This window comes from Lissotriton vulgaris, chromosome 5 (assembly GCF_964263255.1).
Source record: "Lissotriton vulgaris chromosome 5, aLisVul1.2, whole genome shotgun sequence".
In the NCBI taxonomy this organism is placed as follows: Eukaryota; Metazoa; Chordata; class Amphibia; order Caudata; family Salamandridae; genus Lissotriton; species Lissotriton vulgaris.
This window is the reverse complement of record NC_141693.1, coordinates 1282867450-1282895279: the sequence shown is the minus strand read 5'-3', so window position 1 is coordinate 1282895279 and position 27830 is coordinate 1282867450. Positions and strand designations below refer to the sequence as shown.

The 27830-nt window shown below is 43.7% G+C and overlaps 1 protein-coding gene across 7 annotated transcripts in view; it reads left to right on the top strand.

Annotated features, from left to right (window-relative positions):
- NAV1 (neuron navigator 1) overlaps window positions 1-27830 on the top strand; it is a 1017084-nt gene that overhangs the window by 356029 nt on the left and 633225 nt on the right. For all 7 annotated transcript variants that reach the window (XM_086923143.1, XM_086923142.1, XM_086923140.1 and 4 more), the window contains exon 2: window positions 25410-26331. In XM_086923143.1, coding sequence (XP_086779269.1) covers window positions 25442-26331 — 890 coding nt within the window. In that variant the 5' untranslated portion in view covers window positions 25410-25441. The remainder of the gene's footprint in view (window positions 1-25409; window positions 26332-27830) is intronic.

Below are 27830 nucleotides of genomic sequence, written 5' to 3'. Positions count from 1 at the left end.
GCCAAGTGAAGCTTCTGCAGCTTTGAGGCGGAGCCAAGGGTAATTTCTTCAGCCTGGAGGCAGATCCAAGTGTAGTTTCTTCAGCCTTGAGGCGGAGCCAAGGGTAATTTCTTCAGCCTGGAGGCAGATCCAAGTGTAGCTTCTTCAGCCTTAAGGCAGATCCAAGTGTAGCTTCTTCAGCCTTGAGGCGGAGCCAAGTGAAGCTTCTGCAGCTTTGAGGCGGAGCCAAGGGTAGCTTCTTCAGTCTTGAGGCAGATCCAAGTGTAGCTTCTTCAGCCTTGAGGCGGAGCCAAGTGAAGCTTCTGCAGCTTTGAGGCGGAGCCAAGGGTAGCTTCTTCAGTCTTGAGGCAGATCCAAGTGTAGCTTCTTCAGCCTTGAGGCGGAGCCAAGTGAAGCTTCTGCAGCTTTGAGGCGGAGCCAAGGGTAGCTTCTTCAGTCTTGAGGCAGATCCAAGTGTAGCTTCTTCAGCCTTGAGGCGGAGCCGAGGGAATTTTCTTCAGCCTTTGGGTGATATGTTGCAACATATTCATCCCCTTGATGAGACGTGGTGCCATTTAGGGGCACTAATGAGATGTCAATAAAGCCACTAAGCAGAGAATTGACGGCATCCAGGTGGGAGAAACCCAATCATTACTTCTAAGTGATTCAGATGTCTTCCACATTTAATTAAAATGAAAACTGGGGACATTGTCCGTGTTTTGTGAAAGCAAATATAATATAAACAAATCCTGAACTTCTCGAGATCCCACCATGTTATCGGTGATTGAATAATGTAATGTTTGCAGGTTTCGTTTCCACCTCTCACTTACCTATTTAAATATTTGCTAAATAGTTTCTCTGAGGGTTTTTAGTCCATCCTCATGTAACAAGAAAATAAAAAAAATGTAATAATGCATATAAGCTGTCACTGTGCCAGAATATCTCAAATGCCTTAGTACAATTATATTACTATTCACATTAAAGGTTGTGCATGACAGTGCACTTGCATCCATGGATGTTCAAAAACAGGGAACCAGAAAGGGGTGACAAAAACTTCAACGAAATAAGGTATATTCCTCCCAATTATGTGTTAGGGGGAACCCTCCAACCAGTTTGCCTTTGGGAGAAACAGCTTGTTTTACATGTGGTTTTTGCCAAGATCTTTTGACTTGAGTAAAATTATATGTATGGTATGCTTACTTATAGGGACTTTCAGCCAGCTGTCTTCATCCATTGTCTGATGTTGTGTCATTAACATTTTACTTCCATCCTCATAAGCATACAACATGGGTCAAGGGTTAGCCCACTTTAGTCATTGCCTAACTTCACTGTGAGTAATGGAATTCTTCCCTTTCGCAAGGAATACATACACACGCTAAGTAGTTCCAGTAAGTACCAGGGACTACTTTGACACTGTGTGCTTTGTGAAATAAAAATAAGTACTTTTAGCCAATGTCTTTTTTGTATATTGATGAGAGCTCGGCAGCATCCCCAACGATAATGGTTTGCAAAAACCATGACACAACAAAACAAGCAATGACAAGGCCAAGAGGCTGGCAGCCAATGCCAGAGAGATTGTCTTTGTCACTGCAAGTTTTATCTTGGTTATGCTCAGCAAAGTCTGTTTGGCCCTGTAAAGGTGTTTGTGTTAGTACTGACAGGTACCTGCTTCATTTTTATGACTGTTATTAATCTATTTTCCTGTTTTGTTCTTGTAATTATCTTCGGCAGATGCATTTGAGATTCTTCCTTTACTGTATTTAGCTTTAGTTTTAAAGGTTTAGTCCATTAGATGTTTGTAATTTAGTCAGCATTCTATTTTTTTAAATCAGACCTCTAGACAGCTGGTTTATACAAATATAATAAATCATGTTATCTCATTTTAATCCCTTTTGCAAAATACCTCTATATATTAATGTATTTTAGAAAACAATGTATTTAATCCACCCACAGCATTTTCAGTTCTACTTCACTGACATTCATATTCATTCATTCATACTCTGTCATGAGTACATTTTCAATAAATGCGTTTTAAAAAGAAATCTATGCAATACTGTGGTTAATTAATGCACCCAGAACATATCTCAAATATATATTTTCAATGTACATAACCATACGTCCAGTTTACAGGTTATATTTTATCAGTAGTTCAGGGACAGAGGTAAGTGTGTGGGCAAGCCGTAAGTGAGCTCAGTTTGCAGTGATTATGAGCTATTGGTGCAACGGGTGCAAATACTGGTTTGTCCATTGTGATGTTAGCACACAGGTCAATCAATCATGGGTTGGTTAAATGCACCTACGCACCCACGATGGTCTCAAGGTGCTGGGGGGAGGTGGGGAGCAGATCAGTCTTAGTGCTGGGGTCATCCGAAGAGCCAGGTTTTGAGGTCTTTCCTGAACTGGGGGTATGGTGGGAGATAGTCTGAGGTGGAGGGGCAGGATGTTCCAGGTCTTGGCAGTGAAGAAGGAGAAGGTTTTTCCTCCAGTTCTGGTCTGTAAATACTCGAGGCATTTGGCTATCCCTCGTGCTTCCTTTGCTTTGGTTGAGGGTGATTGTCTTGTTGCCGTATGCCGTAGTGAGTGAGTGTGTCAGTGAGGATCAAGGCCAAGCTGGGATAGCGTGATTGATATATTGGTTAAAGCAATAATTGATAGTGATTCATTAGGCTCTGGAATTGCACAAACTGTTAAATAAACACTAGAACGCATCTCTTACTCAAGAGCCCTGCTTCGGTCGCAGGTGCGCAGAGAAGCCCCAGGCTAGAGCAGGAGGCGCGTTCCCCAAAGGAACTCGCGTGGTACAGGGTCATGATCTAGAACAATAGAACAGCTGCAATCAACCCCCAGGGGCGAGGAGTGGCTGCATCGGGGCAGAGATTGAGCCGGATGGACGATAAACATGGTTTCAAGTGCTGGGGATTCAGTCGTAGGTAATAAAAAGAAGTGCAGGTCTCTATCAGACGCATATATCATCAGATCGCAAGATTCGTCATCGATGTGCTGGCAAAATCAACATTCTGTAACCTTTTAAACATCATTTACAAATGTGTATAATAATGATCTAACTAAAGAGCTAGGTAACTAGAAACAGTGCCACATGATTAACCAGAAGTCCAATAGAAGAGCTACACGCCCAACAAAATAGCTACATAGCTAACTACAGAGCTATCTATACAAGTAGTAAAGTACTGCAAATCTAAATGAAAAACGACACAACTAAAATTCTATATAACTAAACAATCCACTATGTAACTACATCAAATACTGCAATACTATATATCACAGTGAACCATCCAAATAGATAAAAAATACACAACTAAATTGCTATACAACTTTAAAACATGAAAGTCAAAAGAACAGCGAAAATGACAGAAGAGCTACAGGATTAATGATAAAGTAATATGGCAAATAAAAGCGCTGTACAACAGGCAGAAATGCTACACAACAAATGCTATAAAGCTAGGTGCAAAGCCACACAACTATTAAACAACATATCTAGCTATCCCATGAGATGTAGCTCTTATCTAACAGTAAAACATCCAAATCATATACGAATGCAACCAGGGAGAGAACTTTACAACTAAACAACAGTTGCACATCTATCTGAAAATTTACTCTCCTAACTTAATAGCTATAAAATTAATTGCAAGTCAATACATTAAATTGAAGAGTCCTATGTTTGACTGAAATACTACACAATAACTTGAGGGGCACAAAGTTATCTAAAGAGCTACAGAATTAGCGTAAATTTACTCAACTAATTAAAGAGTTAAATAAAAAGGTTAGACAGCTAACCAAAAGAGCTACATCATTGATTGAAGAGCTGAGCAACAATATAACTATCTGAAGAGCTGCACAGCTAAGTATCAATACACAAGATGAGTTCTCAATAAAATGACTTAGTGATTAAATGCCAGGCATGTAAAACAACATGTAATGTTTTAAAGGTAGAAGTAAGAATGAATAAATTCGTTTGTAAGAAAACTCTGCATTTCAAAAATAGAGTGTTTCACTCAAGGTTTCTTTACAATAAACATTTAGACAAAGAATGCTGCCCATTTTCAACAATACCATGCTACAGAACCCATTAGTCGTTTTGAGTGGATACACTTGGAAGGGATAGGTTAGAAAGATGATGGATGTTGAACAATAATATCAAAGAACACACATTTGTATGTTTGCTTTCAGCCTGGCAGAACCCTTTGTGGCTATGACCATCTTCTGTGCTGAAAATACTACAAACAAATAAGGAGATGTTGTAGAACTGTCTGGCTTTTTGCCAGAATGCACATTTCTTCCCACTAAGGCAACACAGGGTGTGCCCAGAGAGGTGCCAGCAACAATTCTCCTTTTAGCGAGAGGCGAGAGGTTGGCAGTCTAATATTTTTAACAAAGCTAATCTCTTATTGGGAGTTAGGCCAATGTCTAGTTCATCTGTATAGAATACTTAACTGACTTAAAGACAGTTATGTGAATCTGAATGAAGCCGAAGGTTGAATAATGCTCCCTGGATGTTGGAAATGTGCATTTCCCAGTCCTCTCCAGTTGGAACCAAGCTGGGACTAAGTTCTGTTGCTGGGTTATGATTGAACTGCTTGCTGGGTTGAAGTACTTGTTTGCATACTGGAAGGGTCTGTAGAGAAAGCAGGACATTATCCTTACCCTACAAACAATGGTCTGCTCTATTGAGGAGCAATAAAGTAGAACAAGATGTGCCACCGAAAAGGAGTGACCATAACAGAGCACAATGATATGGTAAAGGCGAGCATCAAAGATGACTGACCCTGCCTGGTGAGCATACCCCCGCTACATCAGTGACCCCTAGTGACACTCATTCACCTTCCTCTGATCACTCCATTGTCCCTGCCCTGAGTGACCCACCGTCTGGGTAACCGGCACCCAATTAATATGGTAGTCTAGCATGTGCACTGTTGCCGAAGCCTATCCCTGGTAATGCCAAGGTACAGAACTAGTTCTGTGATTTGGTGGGGTGCACCAAGCATGGCATGTTTTGTGGATATAGGGCTACTGTTAATGTCCTGGTTCGGCATGCAGATTTTTGCAAAATGATAGTCCTGAATAGATATTTCTTTCTGTGTCAGAGAGGAGTGTGGCCTACCATCCCTACTCCAGTAAAATTTCCATTTCAGTTAGTACCCTGGCTCTTACACTGACATTCATTGTGCTTATCGTGTGTGTCTGTTTAAACGGTATAGAGACAAAATATCGACTCCAAAATATCGACTGGACATAATATCGAGTTTTAAATATAGACTGGACAAAATATCGACTGGACATAATATCGACTACAAAAATATCATTTTTCAGGTAAGTGAAGTAATATCGACTGTATAAAATATAGATAGCAAAAATATCGATTTTTTAATAATATATAATATTTTATAGTGTATTTTTATGTAATAATATGTGTGAATAGTGTGTATTAATGTTATTAAATATTTTATTACATGAATTTTGTTTTGATAATAATTGCGTAATGTAATTCTGTAGCGGGTTGTGGGTTTATAGGGGAATAGGGTGGGAAGTAATTTAATAATAATTAATTAATTAATATATGTTTGTTAATATTTTTAATTAATAATTAATTGATAATTAATTAATATTAATTAGTTAATTAATTAATATAATTTTGAATATATTTTGTATTAGTAAATAATTGTTAATTAATTAATTGTAATTAGTTAATTACATTAATTAGAGTACATTTTTTATATATATAATTTTGTGTTATTTTTAAGTAATTAATTTTGATAAAATAATATTAATTATTAAAATAATTACACCTAATGTTCTAATATATTTACTTTATTGTTATTGTTAATTAATAATTAATTGGTAATTAAATAATATTGATAAATTTTGGGTAAAGGAGCATTTTTAGGGTTCAGGGTCAGTTTTCAGTTCATGGGTAAAGGGGTATTTTTAGGGTTCAGGGTCAGTTTTCAGTTCATGGGTAAAGGGGTATTTTTAGGGTTCAGGGTCAGTTTTCAGGTCATGGGTAAAGGGGTATTTTTAGGGTTCAGGGTCAGTTTTCAGGTCATGGGTAAAGGGGTATTTTTAGGGTTCAGGGTCAGTTTTCAGGTCATGGGTAAAGGGGTATTTTTAGGGTTCAGGGTCAGTTTTCAGGTCATGGGTAAAGGGGTATTTTTAGGGTTCAGGGTCAGTTTTCAGTTCATGGGTAAAGGGGTATTTTTAGGGTTCAGGGTCAGTTTTCAGGTCATGGGTAAAGGGGTATTTTTAGGGTTCAGGGTCAGTTTTGGGTTTTTGGGTAAAGGGGTATTTTTAGGGTTCAGGGTCAGTTTTGGGTTTTTGGGTAAAGGGGTATTTTTAGGGTTCAGGGTCAACAAATAAGATTTAAAAAAATTATTTTTATTATTTTCATTTATTATTTTATTATTATAATTTAATTTAAGTCGTTTTAAGTATATTTTAGTAATTAAAATTTAATATTAATTTAATTTAACACTGTTTTTAATAAAGTCGATATTTTTTACATCTATATTTTTGTTAACGATATTTTGTACTCGATATTTTTGTACTTACCTGTTTGTAGATACAAACTCGATATTTTGACTGTCGATATTTTGTCCACGATATTTTGGCAAGTCGATATTTTGTCAGTCGATATTATTTCAGTGATCCTGTTTAAACGAATGCATCCATAGATTGCTTTGGGCTAAACTTGCTTAATCTTTTAAAAGTGATATTTTAACTTGTGTATGTTCGATTTTTGTCGTTTTGGTCTTGTTTTATTGAGATAAACATTGGCTAGTTTTCTAAAATGGTGTGGACTCCTTTTGTAGTGTGTTCATTGTGTTACTATGTGTGTGGGTACAAATGCCTTTTACACATTGCCTCTGAGATAAGCCTGGCTGCTTGTGCTAAGCTACCAAGTGGTGAGCAGGGGTTATCTTAGCTGGGAGACTCCCTTACCCTGACTAGAGTAAAGGTCCCTACTTGGATAAGGTGGAAACTACTGCCAACTAGACACCCCACTTCAAACAAGGACCATTTAGCAAGGTATTGGTGATTAAATTATTCTGATCACTACCATTTTGTGGATAGTGGGGGTTATTAAAGTTTCGAGGCAGGGCCTTCCATTTTGTCTGTCCCAGATTACTACTTTAGGAAGGTTGATGACAGCCAGGTGCAGAACACAATTTCTTGTACCCATGTTTATAGATACTCCTGCTTGGAGCCAGCATCATCACTATCTGGTGAGAGAGCCACCACAGAGCACAACATCTGACTGCACTGCTGCCTAAAAATGACAAGTGGAAAGGGAACCACCACAGTTTCCAAGTCCCTGAATAGTGGATACACAAAGCCTTCTCTGAGAAATTAGTATAACACTGGGACCCAAGCCACCCCTCTGGTGTCCAGTTCCAAGGTCCTTTTGCCCCCATTAAGGGTGTGTACTGCAGAATACTTGAAACCTTCTGCGTGACCAGTTCTTGAGTTTTCATGCCATTTAGTCTCTTAGAGGTGGCGGGATATCATGTGAAGTCTACCCAATGTGCTGAAGAAGCACATACATGACTGCCTGCCTGATCGGGGTGAAGGAGAGCACCTGACCCTGCGGCAGGAGGAGAGACGGCGGAGACGAGAAGCCAAGAATGTTTCCAGCATGTGGATCACCCAGAAGTAGCCAACCACCGGTGTGAGCGAAACCGGTGTCAACTGAAGTTACAAGGGGTCTCCCAGTGGGGCTAAAACTTTCAAAGACTGCGTTGTAATCAAGCAAAGGTAAATGTTCTGTTAAAACGCTAGCATTTGCTGGGGCAAACTGTTTTGAGTTGAAGAATTATCGAACAGAAACAAACAACCCCAAACTTAACGGGTGTGATCAGTAGCCCTGTCTGCAATTTGGCCTCTCAAATGGGGCCTGAAAGGCTTGGACTCCCCCAAACTCCTTTGTGAGAGTTTCCAGAGAAGCTTGGCCCTTCCCTCTTTGGCCTCTGTAAAGCATGGCACTGTCTAAACCGTAGTCATCATATCAGATACAGTGTTTGTACCCTGCATGCACCCTACTTTATGAACTTTTGTTCCTCTTCTACCTTGCAGTCCTTTCAACAAATTTACTGAGCTTTCCACTCGGCTATAATAAAAATCTAGAAGAGCTTGAGTGCCAGTGTTCTGTCGGTGGGAAACAAAGTTTATTGCATTATTTTATCTTCTGTGGCCATTATAAATTGTACATCCATCATTACCTATTGCCAATTTTCAGAAAATACAATCTAAGAGACTTTAAATTGGCTTTTAAATTTCTGCAAATGCTACCAACCGATGATGTTATATTTACCGTAAGCTGCTTCATAAAAGCCTGTGTAAAATCGAGGGCTAGTATGGAACATGCATAACGGTCTTCGGACGCACAACGCACTTTAAACTCTAAATACAAATTGTATAGAGGTTTTTTATCTGTATGGAAACATTGTTACTAGCATTATCTGAACAGAAATTTACGAATGTTTTTCTAAACTGTTTGTGGTATTGTTTCATGTAATATGCACCTTTTGCCATATATGCTGCTCATGTCTGATTGGGATGTATTTTAACAATTTTTTAATTTTTAACTTTGTATATGTCTCTATGTATTTTAAAAGATTCATCCTGTATGTACTTTTATGGATTTCTCAGAATCCGAATAAAGATCATTTCATTCATTCAAGTGAGACTGTGGATGTTTGGATGGAGTATAAAGCCAATGGAAAACCTGGTTGTAGTTAAGTTGTGGCTCCATGAATATGAAAGGCCATGTCCCAGAGCACATGAAAGGAGACACTCACTGTCTTGACTGTGAACAACAGCACTCCAGATATAGACATTTTAGTGATATCAGATGAGTTTAAATCTCCGTTTTGTCAGATGTTCTGAGGCACCCCGAGGCAGCCGACAACCTCTACAATAACCAACAGGAAAGGAAAAGCAGAACCATGCTGGTATCCTTTGTCGCTATTCTTAATTACTGCGTGCTAGAGTCTGTTTAACCTCAACTTCAATCATTGAAAATTACAGCACTCTTCATAGGAACATTTATTTCTCAGTTGTTATTTTTTCAGGCCGAGTCTACCAGACAGCGCAGTTGTATGTCGCAAAAGACCAATTGTGGGCTTACTGAGAGCCTACCTAGGCTTCGAACCCACCGGTTGTTTACCATTGCTTGGCTTTATAGTCACTATCATTTTCACCTTTTTCTCTACAGTATCATCAAAAACTATTGGCAAAGCCAACAGGTCCTGAAGGTGAGACCTGTTGACTTTGTCGGTGATTGTTTACATGATTGTTGTTGCAACAAGTTCTTCAGTTCGAGGAACTGTTGTTTCATCACTTGCTTCATTAAATGTCACTTTATATCACCTGATCACAATGTTAGGATTGGCTCTGTTTTCTGTTAAGGTAGTGGCGAAGAGCAGTGGGCCCGTGTGTGAAGAGATGCAAAGAGTGGTGCTCTTATCTGGATACTCATCGAAGCGCTGCTGGAGGGAAGAGGTGTGAGGAGTCATGTGCATGAGCGTCATATTTATTTTGTGTCTGGAAGAGTGTGGGCTGCCACCAGGGCTGGACTGGCCATAGCGGGCACTGGGCGTTTCCCCGGTAGGCCGCTAGGGTAGGGGCCGGTTTTGGGCCCCTGGGGGGCCATTTTTACTACCGGGGGTCGGCAATATCGCCCCCCGGGTAACAACATCGGCCGAAACCGGCCCTCGCAAACTGCTCGGCTGCACTCCCCCATACCCCAGTGGGAGGCAGCTGAGCAATTTGCCAGGGCCTGTTTCTGTTCCCAGTCCGGCCCTGGCTGCAACTGTAGTGAGAAGTGTTGGTGGCATGTGTGATGGGTGCTGGAATGCAGTTCCTGTGCTGCTTTGAACATGTAGCTACATTTATTTCCTCAGTGGGTGAAATACAGAGACAGATGAGCCTGTTGTACTTCCTACCATCTTGATGGTGTAGGTTCTGCTTCTTGGGTGGGCACTGGCCCACAGAGTAGCAACCCACAGTATTGCATTGATTAAAAGCAGCCATGATAGCTGCTTTGCATGGTCCACTCATGTGTCACATGTACGCAACCTACAGGATGGCTCTATGGAAGGGCAGTAGGGGTATATGATCTATAGGGTCCACCAAGTAGCAACAGAGGTACAATCGAAAGGAATACACTGCAAAGCAGTAGGTGCTTCCTACAGCCAACGGCATACAGGGAAAAGGCCTGACTGTGAATATTAACTTAGAGGTGGGTGTTGCCTTGGACAGACAGGGTAAGGTAGCAAGCAGAGAAGGTGGAGAGTATGTGCATTAGCTAGGCAGATATTTCACTTCTGCTGTGCCAGTAGACACATGGGTGGAGACCCGGGAACTCGTGGGTTGCATCATCAGTCTCCGGTGCTGTGTCGGTGGGCCAAGTTTGCCTGTGTTGCTGGCGGGTGCTCTTCTTGTGCTGGGTTGCGATGGTAGTCTGGTTGGTATCGCGGAGGAGCCACAGAGCATTGGTTCTTCTTCTTCGGATGCCGGCTCTGCTTGGGGGAAAGACAGGGGGTGACCTTATGGTGAACATTGACCTTAAGCAGTGTGGACAAAGTCTCTTTCTCTTGCAAAGGGGAAGGATGAGCCTGAGATGGGGGTCATGCGTCCATTAGGAGTGTGAGCTGGGGTGGTGTGTCTTATAGTCAACAGTGTGAGTTGGAATGATGTATCTATGGCAGAAACAGCAGATGTGGCTGAGGGTACCACGCAGAGGGATAAGGAGTGTTACTAGTCAGCAGGTGATCCGGATTCCAACCAGTCTTGTCCCTCAGGCGCAGATCTGAGGGGACATAAAAGGAAAATAATTAGCATTCCTGATGAAAGTAGTAATAAAGTAAAGTTGAGGGACCATGATGGTTCCAAAACACTGATAGGACATGAGTGTCTCAGAAACTCTATGCAGGCTAGGACACTTATGAGTCATAATGGGAGATTGGGTGTGGAAGAAGGTGCTTTAAGGCTGACAAAATGTTTTTAAACATTTTTGTTTTTAAAAGTGTTTGTAGAGGAGTGTTAACACAGTCCATGCCAGAATGCACTAGCTGCATGCAACGAAGATGTCTGTCTGTTGTATACTTGCTTTTTTTTAACAGGCAATGTCCACTGGACCTTCAACTCATTAACAACATCATCAACACGCGCACAAGTTTTTCGGTGTTCCACTTTTTGACTAGTTTCTTCAAGCAGACACATGACTCTTTCAGTCTTCTATTGATGTCATTCCTCAAGTGCGTCCTTCTGTTATACATGTGTAACTTTATAACCCCCTACGCCGTGCCTGTATGCTTTGTTGTGCAGCTATGATTCCTATGAATCCCCTCATGTACCTCTTGTAAACGTTATCACATAACATGTAAAGCGCTCTGATACTTTTGGGTCTAGCTAGTGCTATATAAAACTCAAATATAATCATGATTATACAAGGCTCCATTGCAGTGTCTGGTGAAGGACTGAGAGCTCAGACAAAGAGCATTGAAATGTCACACGCAATGCGTCATGAGCTCGCGGGGCATTCTGGGTCAGGCTTTGCAGAGTTTTGTGACCCCAGATGAAACCCACAGCCGGTCGAGTCCCGCGCCGGGATTACTTCCGCCCTTCATCTCTCGCGACAAGCCTGGAAACCCCTGACCTATATTTCACTTCTCAAGGCTGAGCTGGGCGCAGCTCCCCGGGCTATAGGCCACGCTGTCAGTTCACAGGCTCCCACACAGAGCTTTGTTTCCTTAAATTCAAAAGACAGTATGCTTCAGCGGTCTATTTTTATTTTGACATGGAACACATCTGCTACTGTACGTAGGGCTCGTATACTGGTCTGGCATTGCACTACTGTCCTCCTGAACGGAAGCATCCTTCCGTTCCAGTAAAGAAGGTCCTTAAACACCTGTAAAACACCTCAAATGTTCTTATGCAACAGCAAACTATGACCGTACCCTGCAGCTCCCCAATATTATACCATAGAAGACACTCACACTGCTCAGCTCTGCCAATGCATGCTGGTGTCCAGTACCTTGGTAGTAGAGTACAGAGGGGGCTTACACAGCTCTTACACAGTACCGGCATCATAGCCGACAGTATCCTGCTGTTTTACACAACTCAGTCAATTCACTATTTATTGATCACGGTCTGCAGCACCGTGCTGCTATCACAGCACAGAAGCCTGTACATAAAAGTGCAATTGCACTGCAGAGAACGGCCTCCTAAGAACTCTTCGGTGCATTTTGGTCCTGACGTGTGTCTATCTCCTCTTGGAGGCGTGACGCAGTCCTGCTACGAACACACAGGTCTAACACTATTCTGCATATCTGACCTACTGCACCATGGGTATTCCTGAAGTACTGACTACATGGAGGCACCTATATCACAACTTAGAGTCCCATACGGGAGCCACGGATATGCAAGAAAGCATTCTTAGCTTAGTGAAAACCAGCCACTGACTTTAGCAATGCTCTCGACAGTTTCAGCACTGACAAGCACTCCCAGCTTTACCACTGCTCCGCATGTCCAACTTTCATCATGTTTTAATCCCTTCCTGGGGACTACTTTTAGATTCAGACCTAGCGGTAAAGTTACCATAGATGGAGGGCTGCTGTGCAGGCACACATCAACTTACAGCTGAGCCTGCTATGTGAGAGTGAGACCCCAGCACCTGGGCTCCCCTTTATTTATCCCCTTGGCCACTCCCAGCCATCGGGTGTGTGCTACATGTTCCCTCATGGACTTAGGGGGCGGGTGGTTCCCTACATCCCTCTGAAATGTTATTATGTCCATTGTAACACCTTAATATTCAAGTGGCCTTTGGTGGCCCCTGCAAAACTGTCTCGTAAGGCGTAGCTTGGGGCTGGGCTTGGCCTTAAGTTATATCTCTGTTGATGGTTTGCAGTGGTTGAGTCTTAGCTGGGACCCATGGCTCGTCTTCCTCCTCCTTTCATTGGTACAGTGAATCCCCAGGTGTGGTTGTATTCCTTTCCAATGGCAGTATGGTGCCCGGGGTATTGATATGTCAACAAGGCCCAGCATTTCCTCATCATCATTCTCACTATTTTCCTCCGCTGATTTTTTTGTGAACCAAAAGATCTTTAGTGTCACCCGGTCTCCTACCCAGAATGCTGACAGCATTATACCTTTGATTCTTGCCGCCACCCATTGACCTTTTTCAAAGGGCGTCTGGAGCTTCTACCCTGGGTGTCGGTCCTGTATGAACACATGATCCCCTGGAATTATCAGGGAGTTTTGTATCAATCAGTTTCGGTTTGCCTGGTCCTTTGTTTTTTCTCTCTGCTGTTGGGTGCTTGAGTCATCAAGAGTCGCTACAGTCGAGTGCCAGTGGAAGTGCTGTCCCGCAGCAGCCTCTTAAACATGAGCACCAAGGGAGGACAATAAGTGGTACAGTTAGCATGATACAATACACTTTCAGGAAATTATGTAGGTACCATTCTACGTCCTCATCCTAGTCCACCCAAATGTGGAGGGCTTTGTTCAAGTTCCTGGGACTTCTGCAGCCTTATTTCCCAATGCTTGATTCCTAGGTGGTCGGTCTATATATTCCTCAAATGCAGCCCCTTAGAGTGGGAGACATTGTCTTTTCTAATTTCTGTAGGCAGTATGAACATTACAAATTTCTTTTTCAGCAGAGGATGCACTTTTCGAAATGCCATAGATATTAGTAACTCGCCTACTGGAAATTTGCAATGTCCCTGTAACAGCACCATTGTCCATTAGCCATTGTGGTAAATCCTAAAATACATGTTGACCTTAGTCCACAGAGTTTGATATGGTTCTTCAGATATGACGGAGGCATCCTAACCCCCCTGTTATGTGACAGGCTTTCATCATGCCCTCCACCGCTTCATCCATTCCCTGGAACCATCATTTTTACCATAGTCTGGATTTCACTTTGGCAAACCTTTGGTGTCCTTGATGTGCTAGCTCCATGACATGTTTCTGGAGTTGCTGTGACGCTATTCAGTCACCCCCTCAGGAGACGTCCTCTTCGTGCAGTGCTAAGCTAATTTCTGTCCCTCCAAAGCTGCGTGAGCATTACTCGGTCTGCCTTATCCCAGCCGTGGAAATCCCTCGAAAAGTCTTTCTGTGCATGGTGTTGTAGAGCCTCCATTCTGCATAAACTCTTCTTCTCGTGAGGTTCATGGCTTTTGGGTGGGCTCCCTGTGTGATATAATGGACAAACTCATCTGTGTCATCATCTGGTGTAGTTCACCTCTGTTCTCTTTGTTGTGGATGTCTTAACAAGTAATCCATGGGGTTGCTTACTCCAGGTCTGTAGAGCACCAGGAAGTTGTATGTCTGTAGTTGGATGGCCCACCTCTCAATTCTTCATGCAGGGCTTTGGAATGGGCATGTGAACAGGTAAACCAGCAGCTTGTGGTCCATCACAACTTGTAACTTGAAACTCTTGGTTATAGAGGTAGAATTGAAAATGGTGATAACCTCAAATGATGGCCAGAGTTGCTTGCTGTATCTGGGAGTATCTGACTTCCATGTCTGTTAGTGCTGTGCTTGCATTTGTGGTGGGCGGCCATATCCCCCCTCTCATGCTCCCGAATGAGGACAGCCCCAAGGTGTACTGGCCTTGAGGCACAATAAGTTCAGTTTCTTTCCAAGGGTTTAAGTAGGCCTTTGCGGTGTCATAGAGAAATGTGTTTGTGATGTCTCTGAATACCTTGTCTGCTTTCGCGCTCCAGTCCCACTTGGGGTTTGTCTTTTTTCAGTGAGTGCTCTCAGCAGTTCAGAGATCATGGCTATATTAGTCACAAATCACCTGCAATGTGTGGTCATGCCTGAACTGCTCCTCACCTCAGTGTCACCATGGAGGGCTAGAGTATTTTATATTTCTTCAGCCTTTAGGGGTCCGCCCAGACACCATCTTTGGAGAAAACGTATCCAAAGAAGTTGATTCAATTATATAAAGAAGCGAGCATTTGTCTTTGTGCAAGATGAGCTCTTGTTGAGTTATTCTCTTCAGATTCACTTGCAAGCATTGATGATGGCCAGACAACTTTGTTGAATCTAATTGGTGTGGGCATGTTAGGTAGCCTCATAACAATACATAGCCAGATGACTCCCAGTGGTTTTTGTTTGTCATGATCACCATGGGAGCCCAAGGAGTAGGCCCTGACACCTTTCCAATAACATCCGTCTCTTCCAGTCGCTGTAATTCTTCTACCAGAGTGTGTAGGTGGAAAGGCACTAGTCAGTGCCTCAGGGCGCCGGTCTGATGGTCTTATCAATGCAAAGCTTGGCAGAAGTGCCTTTCAGACAGCCAAGCCCTCCAAACAACTGGGAAAAATTCCTTATGAACATAATCTACTTGACACTCATGTACTTTGCATGTGACCAACACCAGTCCTAAATCTGGTGCTGTATGACATCCCAGGAGCTCTCTTTCCTCTTCCAAGGTGATGTGGAAGTGGGCTTGGATTTCAGCATCCCTGTTTCAAATGATACCTCAATAATTCCGGAAAGTGGTAGGGGTGGTTGACCCTGGTACTCATAGGTGCATGTCAGCTTTAGCTGGGACCATGGTCTCAGGGCTTGGTACGCTTTCATGTCCATAATATTCACTGTAGCATCAGTATCATTTAGTGAGGTAACTGGTGTGCCTCTGAGGACAACCACATAAATGGGTTGTGGTCGCCGTCCACGTTTACCTTGTCTGGTGTACAGTGGAAGATTTCTTCCTCATCTTCCTTGTCTATGCTGTGTCTATCAGCTCTTGTGGCCTTGATTGTACCACATTGGTCAATGTCTATCTTGAGTTTTAAAGAGCTGGGGTGATGTGTTACCGCCCTGGGGTTTTTCAGCCACCCTTTCCATTTCTTCATACATGGTTGAAATGGTTTGCTTTGCCACATTTTTAACACACCTTTCCTTGGACAGATGCAAAAAAACCTGGGGCTATCATGGGGATGATTTATACACTTCATTATATCTTATTTTTTTTTTAATACATTCTTCTATGCCTGTATTTTTTTTCTTCCAATCTTGATCAAATCTGCATTTATTGTACTATTAAGGTGTGATCTTTTCTACCTTTTTAGCCGAATTTATTCTGATGATTCTGATGATTAGATAAAATGAAGTGTATAAACAATCCCCTTGGGAGCAACAGTTTTTTTTGTTATATGTATATATCCAAACTCTCAAGGGGTTATTGGATTGCCCTTCTTTAAATGCATTTCTTTGACCAGGCACTTTTCAAGAGCTTGGGCATCTATCTCGGAATTTTGGCACTTAGCCGCCATGACACGTTGCATTAGTTTTACCTGCCATAGCGGGACTCTCCCTTGTACAACGTCTACTTTTTCTTTGACTAGCATCCCCCTTGTGTTGCTCGGGTGCTTGTTAGGGCTGCTGCCATTACTTCTGCTCTGCTGCTTGTTAGTTCATTAGATCTTCTCAGTATTAAAACATCTTCTAATCTGATGCTTGGTTAACGTAATATCGGATTTCTCAGCACCAACGACCTAACCCGTGTCGAAAGCTTGGGCATCTATCTCGGAATGTTGGCACTTAGCCGCCATGATAATAGTTCATTAGATCTTCTCAGTATTAAAACATCTTCGAATCTGATGCCTGGTTGATGTAATATCAGATTTCTCAGCATCAATGACCCAACCCGTGAATAATTTTATGTTGCACCTCCTTATTATTATTATTATTATTATTATAAAACATTTATAGAGCGCACTGTAACCCTACGGGCATCCTGGCGCTACGGGCATTGGCCGTCATTGGTGCATGTGCTGGCCAATTCCCTAAAACCAGTCATTTGTTTTATCTTCTCCTTTGTCAAGCTTGAGTCAGTTTAGTCTGGATTAACGTAAAAAAGGGTGTACAGCGCAGCTATCACGGCATCCTAGTTGTGGTCAACCTCTGTCCGGGGAGGTTTCCGAATAATTTATAGACTTCTGCCCCTGCAAAGTGCAGTAGCAGGGACCTCTTTACCATGATATCACTCTCTATTGTGGCTCAGAAGTAGTTATTTAAGATGCCCAACCCATGTTGCCAGTGTTGTTGACCCAGCAGGATCTGGGTCAACTAGCTCACTGAGCAGTGTGAGTGCTGTCATTGATGCGTCTGTTGATACCCCACCCTGAGGGGAGATGGTGCTGGTGTTCTTTGCTATTGGGCTGGTAGTGCTGCGGGTCATCGGCTATGCTAAATTAGTCTAAGCGTTTAGATTGCCATCAAATGTTCTATGTGTTTTCAGAAGAGTGTGGAGGTGCAGTTGCTGGTGTGTGCCCCCTGCCGGCCTCCCAGAACAGGTGGTATCCCTTGCTTTAATTTAGGCTCACTCTGGGTTAATGTCTCTATTTTTCCACTGTTAAGCAGGCCTGTGCTATCTCAACAGCCCTTGGTTTGTCAGTCTTTATTGTTAAATGTTTAAAGACTATACGCTTCTTCTACTTATCTCATCCTGATGAGTGTGTTTGTGGCAGCTGTCCACTAGGGGTAGGGGGGCACTGGGTGAGCATCTCTCTCTCATACCACCACAAGTACCACCTGGGGGTCTAGCACTGCTGCCTCATCCCCTGCGGAAGACTTCCGAGTTGTACCGGTGGAAGATGATGGTCCAGTGGAGTCAGATAGGAGTCCAGCTTTGACCACCATTGTTTAACGCCGTGGCCATGTGGCCAAGTGAATTGCTTCACCAACCGCAGGCCTGGTGGTGAGGTAGCAGATGTGTCTGCGAATGTCTGTTGAGACAGCAGGGTGCTTCAGTTCAGATGGCATGAGCCACCAGGAATCTAACTATCCTCGTCGCCACTGTAAAGTTGCCACACATGCAGGGCTGCTACGCAAGCACACAGTCAATGTACACCAGAGGCTATTATCTGTGAGTGAGCCTGAGTAGCCACGCTCCCTTTTATGAATACCCTTGGCTGCGCCTGCCATTGGGGTGTCTGCAATAGGGGCCGGGTGGCTCCCTGCAATAGCTCTCCTGGCCGGAGGTGGTGCTACACCCTATGTTGGGTATCATGATGGAGCTAGATAAGGGGTACCTGAGTTCTGGCTAAGGATGTACACCTGAGGCTGTGTTGAGGAAGGGGCCAGCAAGACTCTCTGCTGCCCCAGCGCTCTGGTGGGGATGCTCGCCGGCTGTGCCTGGTGCTCCCGTGTGAGTGAGTCCCCTCTTATCTCTCCTCGGAGACATCTATAAATAGACCGCATATGCAGATACTGCAGCGCGGGTCAGCAGACGCCGGCCGGGGATGCGACTTCGAGCCCTGCTGTAGAATGCCTCTGTCAGGCTCGGGAAGGCAGAACGGGAGGAACCAATACTGCAGCATGGACTCAATCCCGGTGAGTACTGGCGCATCAACAGACGCAAAGATGCAAGCTTAAAACAGAGCGCGCGCAGGAACAGGATATCTCGTGCGAAGGTTGTCAGGTCCAGATACGGTGCGAGGGATGCTTCAGAAAGTGTAGAGAGGGTTAGCTGATAACTATGCGATAAAGGGAGGGTTAGTGACTGCAGCGCAGTGCATGCTGGGACGTTTTGATGGGCTAACACAATTGTTTGTACGATGCGATGTGCTGAAAGAGATTGATAATATATTGGGATATGGTGCAGGGCTTGTTGGCGTAATAAGTTGCTTTGTAGAGCTAGTAGCAGTGCAAGGAATTTTGTTTAGCTGAGAGTTGTGTTGAAGGGCATGTTATTGTGTCCAAAAGTAGTTCAAGTGGTGAGGCTATTTTGGAAAGTTGCAGAAGAGGTGTTGGGATGTTGTTTGAGACTGCTGTGATAATGAGTGTTGGTGGGTTACGATATTGTGCAGGAACAGTTGGAGAACTGCAAATCAGGTGGATTTTAACATTTTACAGTAAAGGGTGACATGCTGGGAATCAGTAGACGCAGGGGGTTGGAGTGTTGCAAGGATTACTGCTGACTTACGGTCGGATGCAGTGAGTGTCTTCAGGGCTGGCATGCAGTCAACTATTTGTTGGTAAATTGGGATGTGCTGCTCATCAATTTTGGTGTAGTGTACTAGTGTATCCAACAGAAAATTATAGTGAAGAGGTGTGCTGATTGGGTGGAAGGAGCAAATGCAGGTTGGGCTCCAGTACTGAAACCACAACTTAAAACAAATAGAATGCAGGGAGTGTTGTTGTGCTGAAGTGTGGCTCAGGGTAAGTTAGTGGTTGGGTTTTGGTTTGGAGATAGTCATTGATTTGGCACAAGATGCAGGGAGCGGTGTTGAGTTTGGCTATGATGCCCAGAGAGAATTGATGGGTTGAGACATGGCACGATGAGTATCAAAAACTGCTGATGTCTGGTGAAATCTGACATATTGCAATGTGTCCATGTGGGCTTTGAGGCATTGGAGGAAGTGTTAAATAGGTTAGTTGTGTTGCAATGAGTCTTTGTTTCAGATGTGGCAAAGCGTGCTGATGGTTGAGATGTATATGAGGATGGGTTGCTTGGTTGTGATGTGGTGCAGGGGTTGTTAATCACTACGCATGTAGCAGAGGAAGTGTTGGTCCATTGAAAAGTGTTGAATAGTGGATATTTCTGGCCTGATGCATGGAGTGCCTGAAGTCTTCGATAGGGTGTGGGGGGTGCAATGGATTGGGATATGGTTAATGGACAGCTGGTGGGGTTGGATATGTTGTAGGGAGTTTCAGTGAGTTTTGTTGCTTTGCAAAATTGTTTGATATTAATGAGCTGAGATGCATAATGTGGACTTTGGTGATTATGCTCTTATGACATTATCCCACTGTTCAGGCTAGATTGGTGCTGTATAGATGCCTGTATAGATTGCTGCCTCCCCTGCCCCAACAGGAAAATCCTACATCCGACACATCTTATTGAGCAGAACAAATTACTGTCATTTAAGAAATTCCTACTTTCCAGTGTTTAATTTGTAGAAAAGTAAGTTTCAGGACTGTAGTTAGTTCTCAAGAGGCTGCTGTAGCTTGCACCACCCACCGACCCAGTCAGAACTTCCAAATGCTAGTACTAGTGCTATCTACATACCATCGCAATTCTAAAGATGTGACATTTTGGACTATTCCAGGTCATCAAAAACTGTAGAAATGGCTTGCATATTCTGGTATTATTTTCTTTAATATATTATATTGGTAAATACTCTGTGGATGTGCTCATTTAAAAAATAATCAGACAGCATCATCATGTAGACGATCAAAGTGATGGTGTTAAGAAATTGGTGCTGGGGCAGAGCACCAGAAAACACAAATTAAGAGCAGAACCCTTCTCTGTAATAAAGCATCTGGTTAACACAGTTCCAGGGGTTGTCGTGGAGATTTATGAGTAGTGTGTCCCAATAGGTAGCTTCAAAATATCAGACACAATGCAGATTACGATGCTGGAAGTCTATTGAGTCTCAGTGCTTAATTTGAGTCGGTTATTTCCAGTGCTCAGCACCAGCACTTAATTGTCAACACTGGCGCTTTAGATGGTCAGCCACCTGGTGGTGCTGTTTATTTAATTTAGAGATGAGCACAACAACAGTTGTTTGTCAATTCAATATACCTTAAACATAACTAATACCTGCCCCCAAGTCATTGTTATAACTTTTGGGGGTGGGGGGGAGGGGTTGGAATAGTCTAAATTGCAACACTTGAAGGAGTGTAATAGTTAATATTTGAGTTGGTATTGTTATTGGCAGTGGTGACTGGGGCAATGGGTGGTGCAAGCTGCTGTGGCCTCCTCACAAGTGCCCAGCACTTGGTTTTTCACAAATTAAGCACTGCCATGACTAAAAAAACATAATCAAGTTTCTTAAAGTGCAAAGCTAATGAATTAAAGAAAACGTTGCACTTGTCCTTTGTAACAGTGGTAAACAAATCCCACTCTGGCAGAGCAGAGAGTGGACTTCCACTTCTTGTCAGCAGTCAGAAGGGTTGCCCTTCTGATCTTAGTCCAGTTCCCTGCAAAAGTGTAGGCTTTACACACAACCACTGTTATCTCCCCATCTGTCTTCCTTGTCCCAGTCCTAAAGAATTGATATTTGCCTCTTTCCATAGACTAGACATGATTGACCTATCCTAACTCTCCATAAAAGTAAAATGCATGTCCCTGGTCTCTACATATTGTTCGTACCCGTCTTGTTGCTAGAAGCAGACCAAACAAGTTAATTGTTCTTTTCTGTCTGGACTATATTTTTCTTTCAGGGTCACTGGGTACCTTTTTGCGGTTGTAAAATTTCTGCTTGGGAATATCCTCAATTGTTTATGCCTGAGAAGAGGAAGATAATGTAATATCCCAAATACTTTCCTGTAATCTTCATTACTATGAGTCCTAGTCTTGCTGGACTTAGTCCTGAATGTTTTCATTCCTATTCATTTTTTTCTTTTAAACTTTGTATCAAGTTCCCAACATGTAATCAAACGGCCATCAACAGTCACTGTGACCCCCATTGTAGAACGCAAATAAAGTGCCAACTCCATGACAAGTGAATCTGCTGGCATTCTTCCCCCATTCATACTGCTCCTTCCCACCCAAGACATCTAGTTGTCTTCTCCCTCTAGTCATCTTCTCCCTCCCATCCTGGTTGCAACTACACTGCTAAACCTCGGTATCTCCTCCATGGGCTCCATATCTTTTCCCATTTTTTTGGGCTCCCCGTCCAGCATATCCCTGCTTTTCAGCTATCAAGCACCAATCCATGAGGTCTGCCTATGCTTGTACATCAGGAGTTTCCAGAGTCCCCCAGCTTCTGCCAATGTTTCTTTTTGCTACTGCCAGTCCTATCATTAGTTGCAGTTAAATGTAGCACTGTAAATCCTCATCCCCTCCCATACAGTCAGTAGCAGTAACGTCATCTTATTGGACACCTTAATTCCAGTTGATTCATGGAGGTCCTGTTCAACTGCCTTCCAGTAGGACTGTATACTCTAACAGGACCAAACAGTGTACAGTGGGTTCATACTAGGCCTTGACGTGAAATTCCGCTCAGCTTGCGGAGTTTGCTGAATTTTTTACTACTCCGTGCAGCACATGGATTTCTGAAACATGGAGCAAAGTTTTTCCTCACTCGTGCTCACCAACGTTAAGTTGCCAAGCGCAGAAAATCTTACTTCAGACCACATCCCGGTGAGTTTTCTCACCTGGGCGGTCGCGGATGGCTACTACCGCTTGTGTTGAGAAACCTTCCGTTTGTATTGAGGACTCTGCCATTTGAGTAGAACATCTATTCGAGCAGCAGAAAGAAGCTGTGTGTGTATGTAAATACGCTGCACTGTGTATGGTGCTGGTTCGCACTGATTTTCCAGTGCAGGACAAACACCCAGTGCTATAAATCAGCAAAAACTGAGGGATCTAACGACCTCTGCTGCTTGCAGAACTCCGCGTAGCGTGGTGAAGTTTTTTGGTCACTTTGCCGAGTTTCGAGGAGCAGAACTCGGCGAACTCTGCCCAGGCCTAGTTCACACACAGGAATTTGAGTGGGGGTGAGGGAGGGGTGGAGGTTTGCTTAGTAGTTCAGGATGTTTACTGGCCTTGTTCACTTTGTATGTTTGGTATGGAACAAGAAGGAGTGGAGCATTGTCTCAGAGTAAGGATGAAAAGTTTTTATATTTATGATGGCACAATAATTGTTAAATCTTATATATAGCCTGAGGCAAACCTCAGGACAGAAATGAGGAAGTCTAGATCTTGGAGTAATGAAGATTAATAGTAAGAAATCAGGGCGTCTCCACCGATGCAACTGCACACGTTTTAAACACAGGCAAAATATCCTCTGATCTTACCTGCACAGCACCCTCTAAAACAGGGCTACTGTGGGAAGGCAGGGGCACACCCATTGACTTTATCTATTCCTGATGATGCACCTTTTCTTGTGCCTGAGAATCACCCCTTCTATTTTTGTATAGAAAGCTTTCCCCGCTACTAATTGTGCTGCACCTGTTCTCTGTCAGTGGCGGCTCCTCCGCTAAGGCGGAGGAACGTCACCCTACTGTTTTTTCAGCAGAATAAGAAAAAAAATAATAACTCAGTTATTATCATTTTATTTTTTCCTTTTTGTTGCACGTCAGCTTTTCGAGGCGGGGTGGGGCTGACAGAGCAGCTGAGGAGTGGTTTGCCCCCCACAACCAAGTGCGCAATGACTGTTTGAACAGTCCTCTCGGGCAACCCAAACCAGTACTGCGCTATGTCCCTCTTCTCCACGCAGGTTGCATTACAGACGGGTGGAGGACATGCCCAGGCCCCCATGCTCTGTCTGAGTGCCGAGTCACAGCGCTCAGACCAATCAGAGTGCTGTATTACTGTATTGCAGCGTTGTGATTGGCTCAGGGGAGCCTGGGTGCCTCAAGGCTGCTTCCTGTTTCTCCCGGTGGGAGGAGAGACGCGACCAGGAGGAGCAGTAAGGCGGATGTGGAAAGCAGGTGAGCTAAATAACGTTTTAAAAACCAATGCACCAGCACTAAATTAATACTTTAATCACCGATGAAGCGGGGCTGCCAAAACGGCACCCAATATTTACGCAAACTACCTAATGCAGTGCTTAATCTGTAAAACAATAAGGGCTGGAGCCCTTATACTTCCTCAGGAGCCTATGGCCAGCGCCACGAAGGCTACTAGTCTTGATCCCTCCTCATACCTCTTTCATCTACCACCAGACACTCCCTGCCTGCCCCTTTATCTCACCCTTGCAGGGTCTTTTTCATCCCTGCTTTCTCCCCTTTGTAACCATATTTCTGTCTTTCTCTTCCTCCTTCTTCCCCCATTTGTGTTTTTGTCTTTCTTGCTCTGGCTGAAACTCAGATTTGGAAAAGTAAGTGCTGGTCCACAAAAATGAATGCCAGTGGGTCCCACCTGCAACGGCCAGCTCTAATTAATCACTGTCCAAATGCAGTGGCAGCTGCCTCTGAACCGGGGTGGTAGGCGGGGGAAGGGTTGGGGTGGCGGGTGAAGAAAATAAAAATAAACAAAACGTACCATGTCTGCCACCACAGCCACCGCCGTGTGACTCTCCCCCCACCGCACGCCTCTTCTCCGTCTGCTGGCAGCACCGGAAGCACCCAGGCTTCCGGACTCTCCAAGCCAATCGCGACGCTTCCTGAGTAGCGTCAAGAGTGGTCTGAGCGAACTGTATGGCCGCTCAGGCAGTGCCTGGGAGGCTGGGCATGTTTTCCATGGAGCATTGCAACAGAGCCCAATGGAGAACAAGCCAAGTGCGCATAACGGCTGGACCAGCCCGCCGGTCAAGCCATCATACGCACATAGGGAGGGAGGGAGTGCAAACCACTCCTGCTCCCTCCTGCCCGACCTGACTGGAGAAAATAAAATGATAACTTCTTGTTATTATTATTTTATTTTTAGTTTGCACTGCTAAAAGAGCAGTGAGCGACCCTCCTCTGCCTTAGCAGAGGAGCCGCCACTGTCCAAAAGCACCCCTTGAACACAAACAGCCAACAAACCCAGCTCACCGCAAAGCGAATGTGAATCAAAAGCACTCCGGATACTGTTTGAGGGCATCCCGGAAGTCTCCCTAATGGCTTCATGACTCAGGGTTACCCATGTTTGGATCCGCGCATCAATAGTTCTGATCAATGCCTGCTCCGAAAGTGCTCAGTCGATGGGGGCACGGGAGAACAGATTTCAACCCATTAGACTCAAAGAGCTGCCTTTATGCTCCTAATGCTCTCGCACGCAGAGTTAGCTTGCTTTGGTATATTTATTTATTAAATTCATTTCTCTTTCAGTTCATAGCAGCCTTATCCGAAAGTAAAGGGTTACAGACAAGCAACTAAAAGTTGATCTCATTAGAGCAACTGTTCGTGAGAAGTTACTTGGTTATGATTGGGGTGTGCAAATCTGTGAAATGTTGAGTCCCAAGACTTCCCCTGTTTGTGTTGTGTAAGAAAAAAACATTCAAGATGGCTGCTCGTAAAGGTGCTGTGGATTTTATCATTAAATATAACTTGAACCATTGAAAGATTGTCACTGTGCATGCACACACATATGCTTGCATAGACAACCATTTTCGGCATTTTGTGCAGAATGTTGGAAAAAAGAAGCATTTTTAAAGCCAATCACTCTGTAAGCTGTGTCAGAGGAGAGACCTATTATCTTTGACATTGCATGTTGCTTAAGCAATTTGGTGACATTGGTGACTCGTTAGCAATGAATCTTTTTCGGTAATCAAACCTTAATTGCTCATAACAGAAATTATCCTGTTTTATTTTGTTTCCGCTATTGTGTTTTTAGTATGTGATGAAGTTCTTGTACATAATGAAACAAATTAAATTACATGCATATACAAATAGGTTTGTTTGAAATCTAAGGACCTGCATAGAAGGACCCATTGCTCTTTAAATGTCTTTAATTTTCAACACTTCAGATAACCTAACTTCTGATAAAGTTGCTTCAGCCTAAGATATTGACTTTGTTTTTCCCCTTCCAGGAGAGTGATTCCACAGAGCTTCATCGCTGAGGATGAATGGGTCTGCCAATGTGAGTGCCGCAGGAAGGAGCCACTATGCCTCAGCCATCCCAGTTCCGCGATCATTTTCTCCAGGCAAACTGCCTGCTACTATGGCTTCGTCTCCAAAACTATCAACGAGGCAGGCCAGCACCGGTCCTGCCACCTCCTCGCTGGTTTATGGGACCCAGAGGAGTTCCTCTCCAAGACCAGTCAGGTCAGTGACCAACTGCGTTGGGTCAACAACACCCAAAAACACTAAGCAAAAATGTTCCCCCAGGAATTCTGTGGTCGCTAATGAAAAAAAGACTCCGGTACTGGAAAATGCAGATATTACTGAGGGTAAAGGGAGCCTGACCCCATCTGGCGGGTCACCATGGAGCAGCCCAAGGCTGGGACAGAAGACCCCTCCCAGAATGAAGGATTTATACAAGAAGACCATGGCTTATGGAACCGAGAAAGACAATGAGAAGGACACTGGCCCGAAGACTGGAGAAGCGCCTGGCTCCAATGGCAATAAGGTGACTTTGGGAAAATCAAGCATGGTTTCCAATTTCATATGTGAGAATTCTCACCCCCAGAGCAAGGCACCTACTCGCTTCAGTCTATACACCGAAAGTGTGTTACTGGGCTCAGTTGAAGCACTAAAGATGAAGCGGCCTCAAAGCTGCCCAGTGAAAGGTCAATGTGCGCCGGAGGTCAATTCCAGGATTCAGGAAGGCTCTAGGGTACCTCTCTCCGAGGAAAAGCCTCCAGCCACATTACTTCACTCAGGGTCCTCTCAGCCAAATGGACTTCATCCACAAGTCAAAGGAGTGACCTTGAACTCAGGGACTATTAACCTTTCAGCAATGATGCCTCAAACTCCACCAATCACAGCCACTGTGGCACCTTTCCAGTACAGGTAAGTGATCAAGTTGTGACAAATATCTTTGCTAGTGTTCTTTTACGTATAGAGGGAACATTTTATATTAAATGATATGTTAAATATATCAATATGCGTCACTCAGTGTTTACTATAACATAACTCATTGACATCCAGGCAGTATCTCGTCCTTATTGCAATTGCACACCCAAAACTTCCCTTTGGAAAATGTCAGACAGAAGTCAAGGAGAAAATATCTGTAGAATGGTGCACACTGCAAACAAAATCTTCTTTAGGCACTAGTTCATTTAGGGTAGCGTTAGTTTTGTTTAAATAATACTGGAATTAGACATTTTTAAACATAAGGATTCTGCAACAAGGCAATTTCCACCTCTCTGCCTTCAAGGTTCATGACCACTGCACTGATTACTGTAAAGGCAGTTCAAATACAACTGTTCCTCCATTTTGTGTCCTCTCTGTTCAGCCTGCTCCTCCAGTTCTTGTCCTCTTTGTCGAGCCTGTGTTCAGCAGTGCCACTGATGATAAGGATGTGCTGTTTCGATGTACCCTTTTTAATTCAAGCTAGGCCATCAATATATTCCTGCACACAACAAGGGCACTGAGTCAGGCAGTCAGTGTGACTGGTTTGCTTTCTCTGATATCTAACACAATTCTTTTGAAGAGTTCACCATAATTTCCACATATGGACGCGTCCCACCACAATTTCTGATAATTTTCTAATTCTAGCCATCATCATGGTAATAGTTGAAGTATTATACATGTACTAACTAAAGCAAAACTATAGAATGCAAAATGGCTGAAGCTTTTACACATTTAGAGGAAGGGTCTCTTGGATGTTATGGGTCTCAGAAGGAGTGCCTGGAACTACCAATGGGGTTGTAATAGAGTTACACTTAACTGCCACATTTCAAGCTACATGGTGGTCAGAAACAATATGAGCTTGCCGTGTTTATCCCAGAGATGTTGGCTGCTGAAACATGGGTGATTCTACAGTAAAAACTGTGCAGGAGAATGCAGTGGCGACTCCTCCGCTAAGGCGGAGGAGCGTCGCTCCACTGCTCTTCAGCAGTGTAAATAAGGGAAAATTAAAACGATAATAACTCAATGATATTATCATTTTGTTTGTTCCTGCTGCTGCAGCTCTGCAGGCAGGGCGGGGCTACTCTACTGGCAGACGATCAGGAGGGGTAGTGAGCACACTCTGTATGTGCGCATGAATGTTTGGCTGGCTCTCTCGGGCCAGCCAAAGAGTCATGCGCACTTTGTGTTTTACAGCCTGGGTGGAGAACATGCCCAGGCTTCCAGTCCCTGTCTGCGCCGAACCACGACGCTCAGACCAATCACAACAATGCCTTTTAGTGTTGTGATTGGTTATGGGGAGTTTGGGTTCCTTCTGTTCCGGCTGAAGCAGACGGACGACGAGGAGAGACGCGGCAAGGAGGTAAGTGTAATTTTCTTTCTTTACACTAGTTCTGTTCAGACAGGATTCAGGGTGAATTCAGGAAGCCTAGTGTACA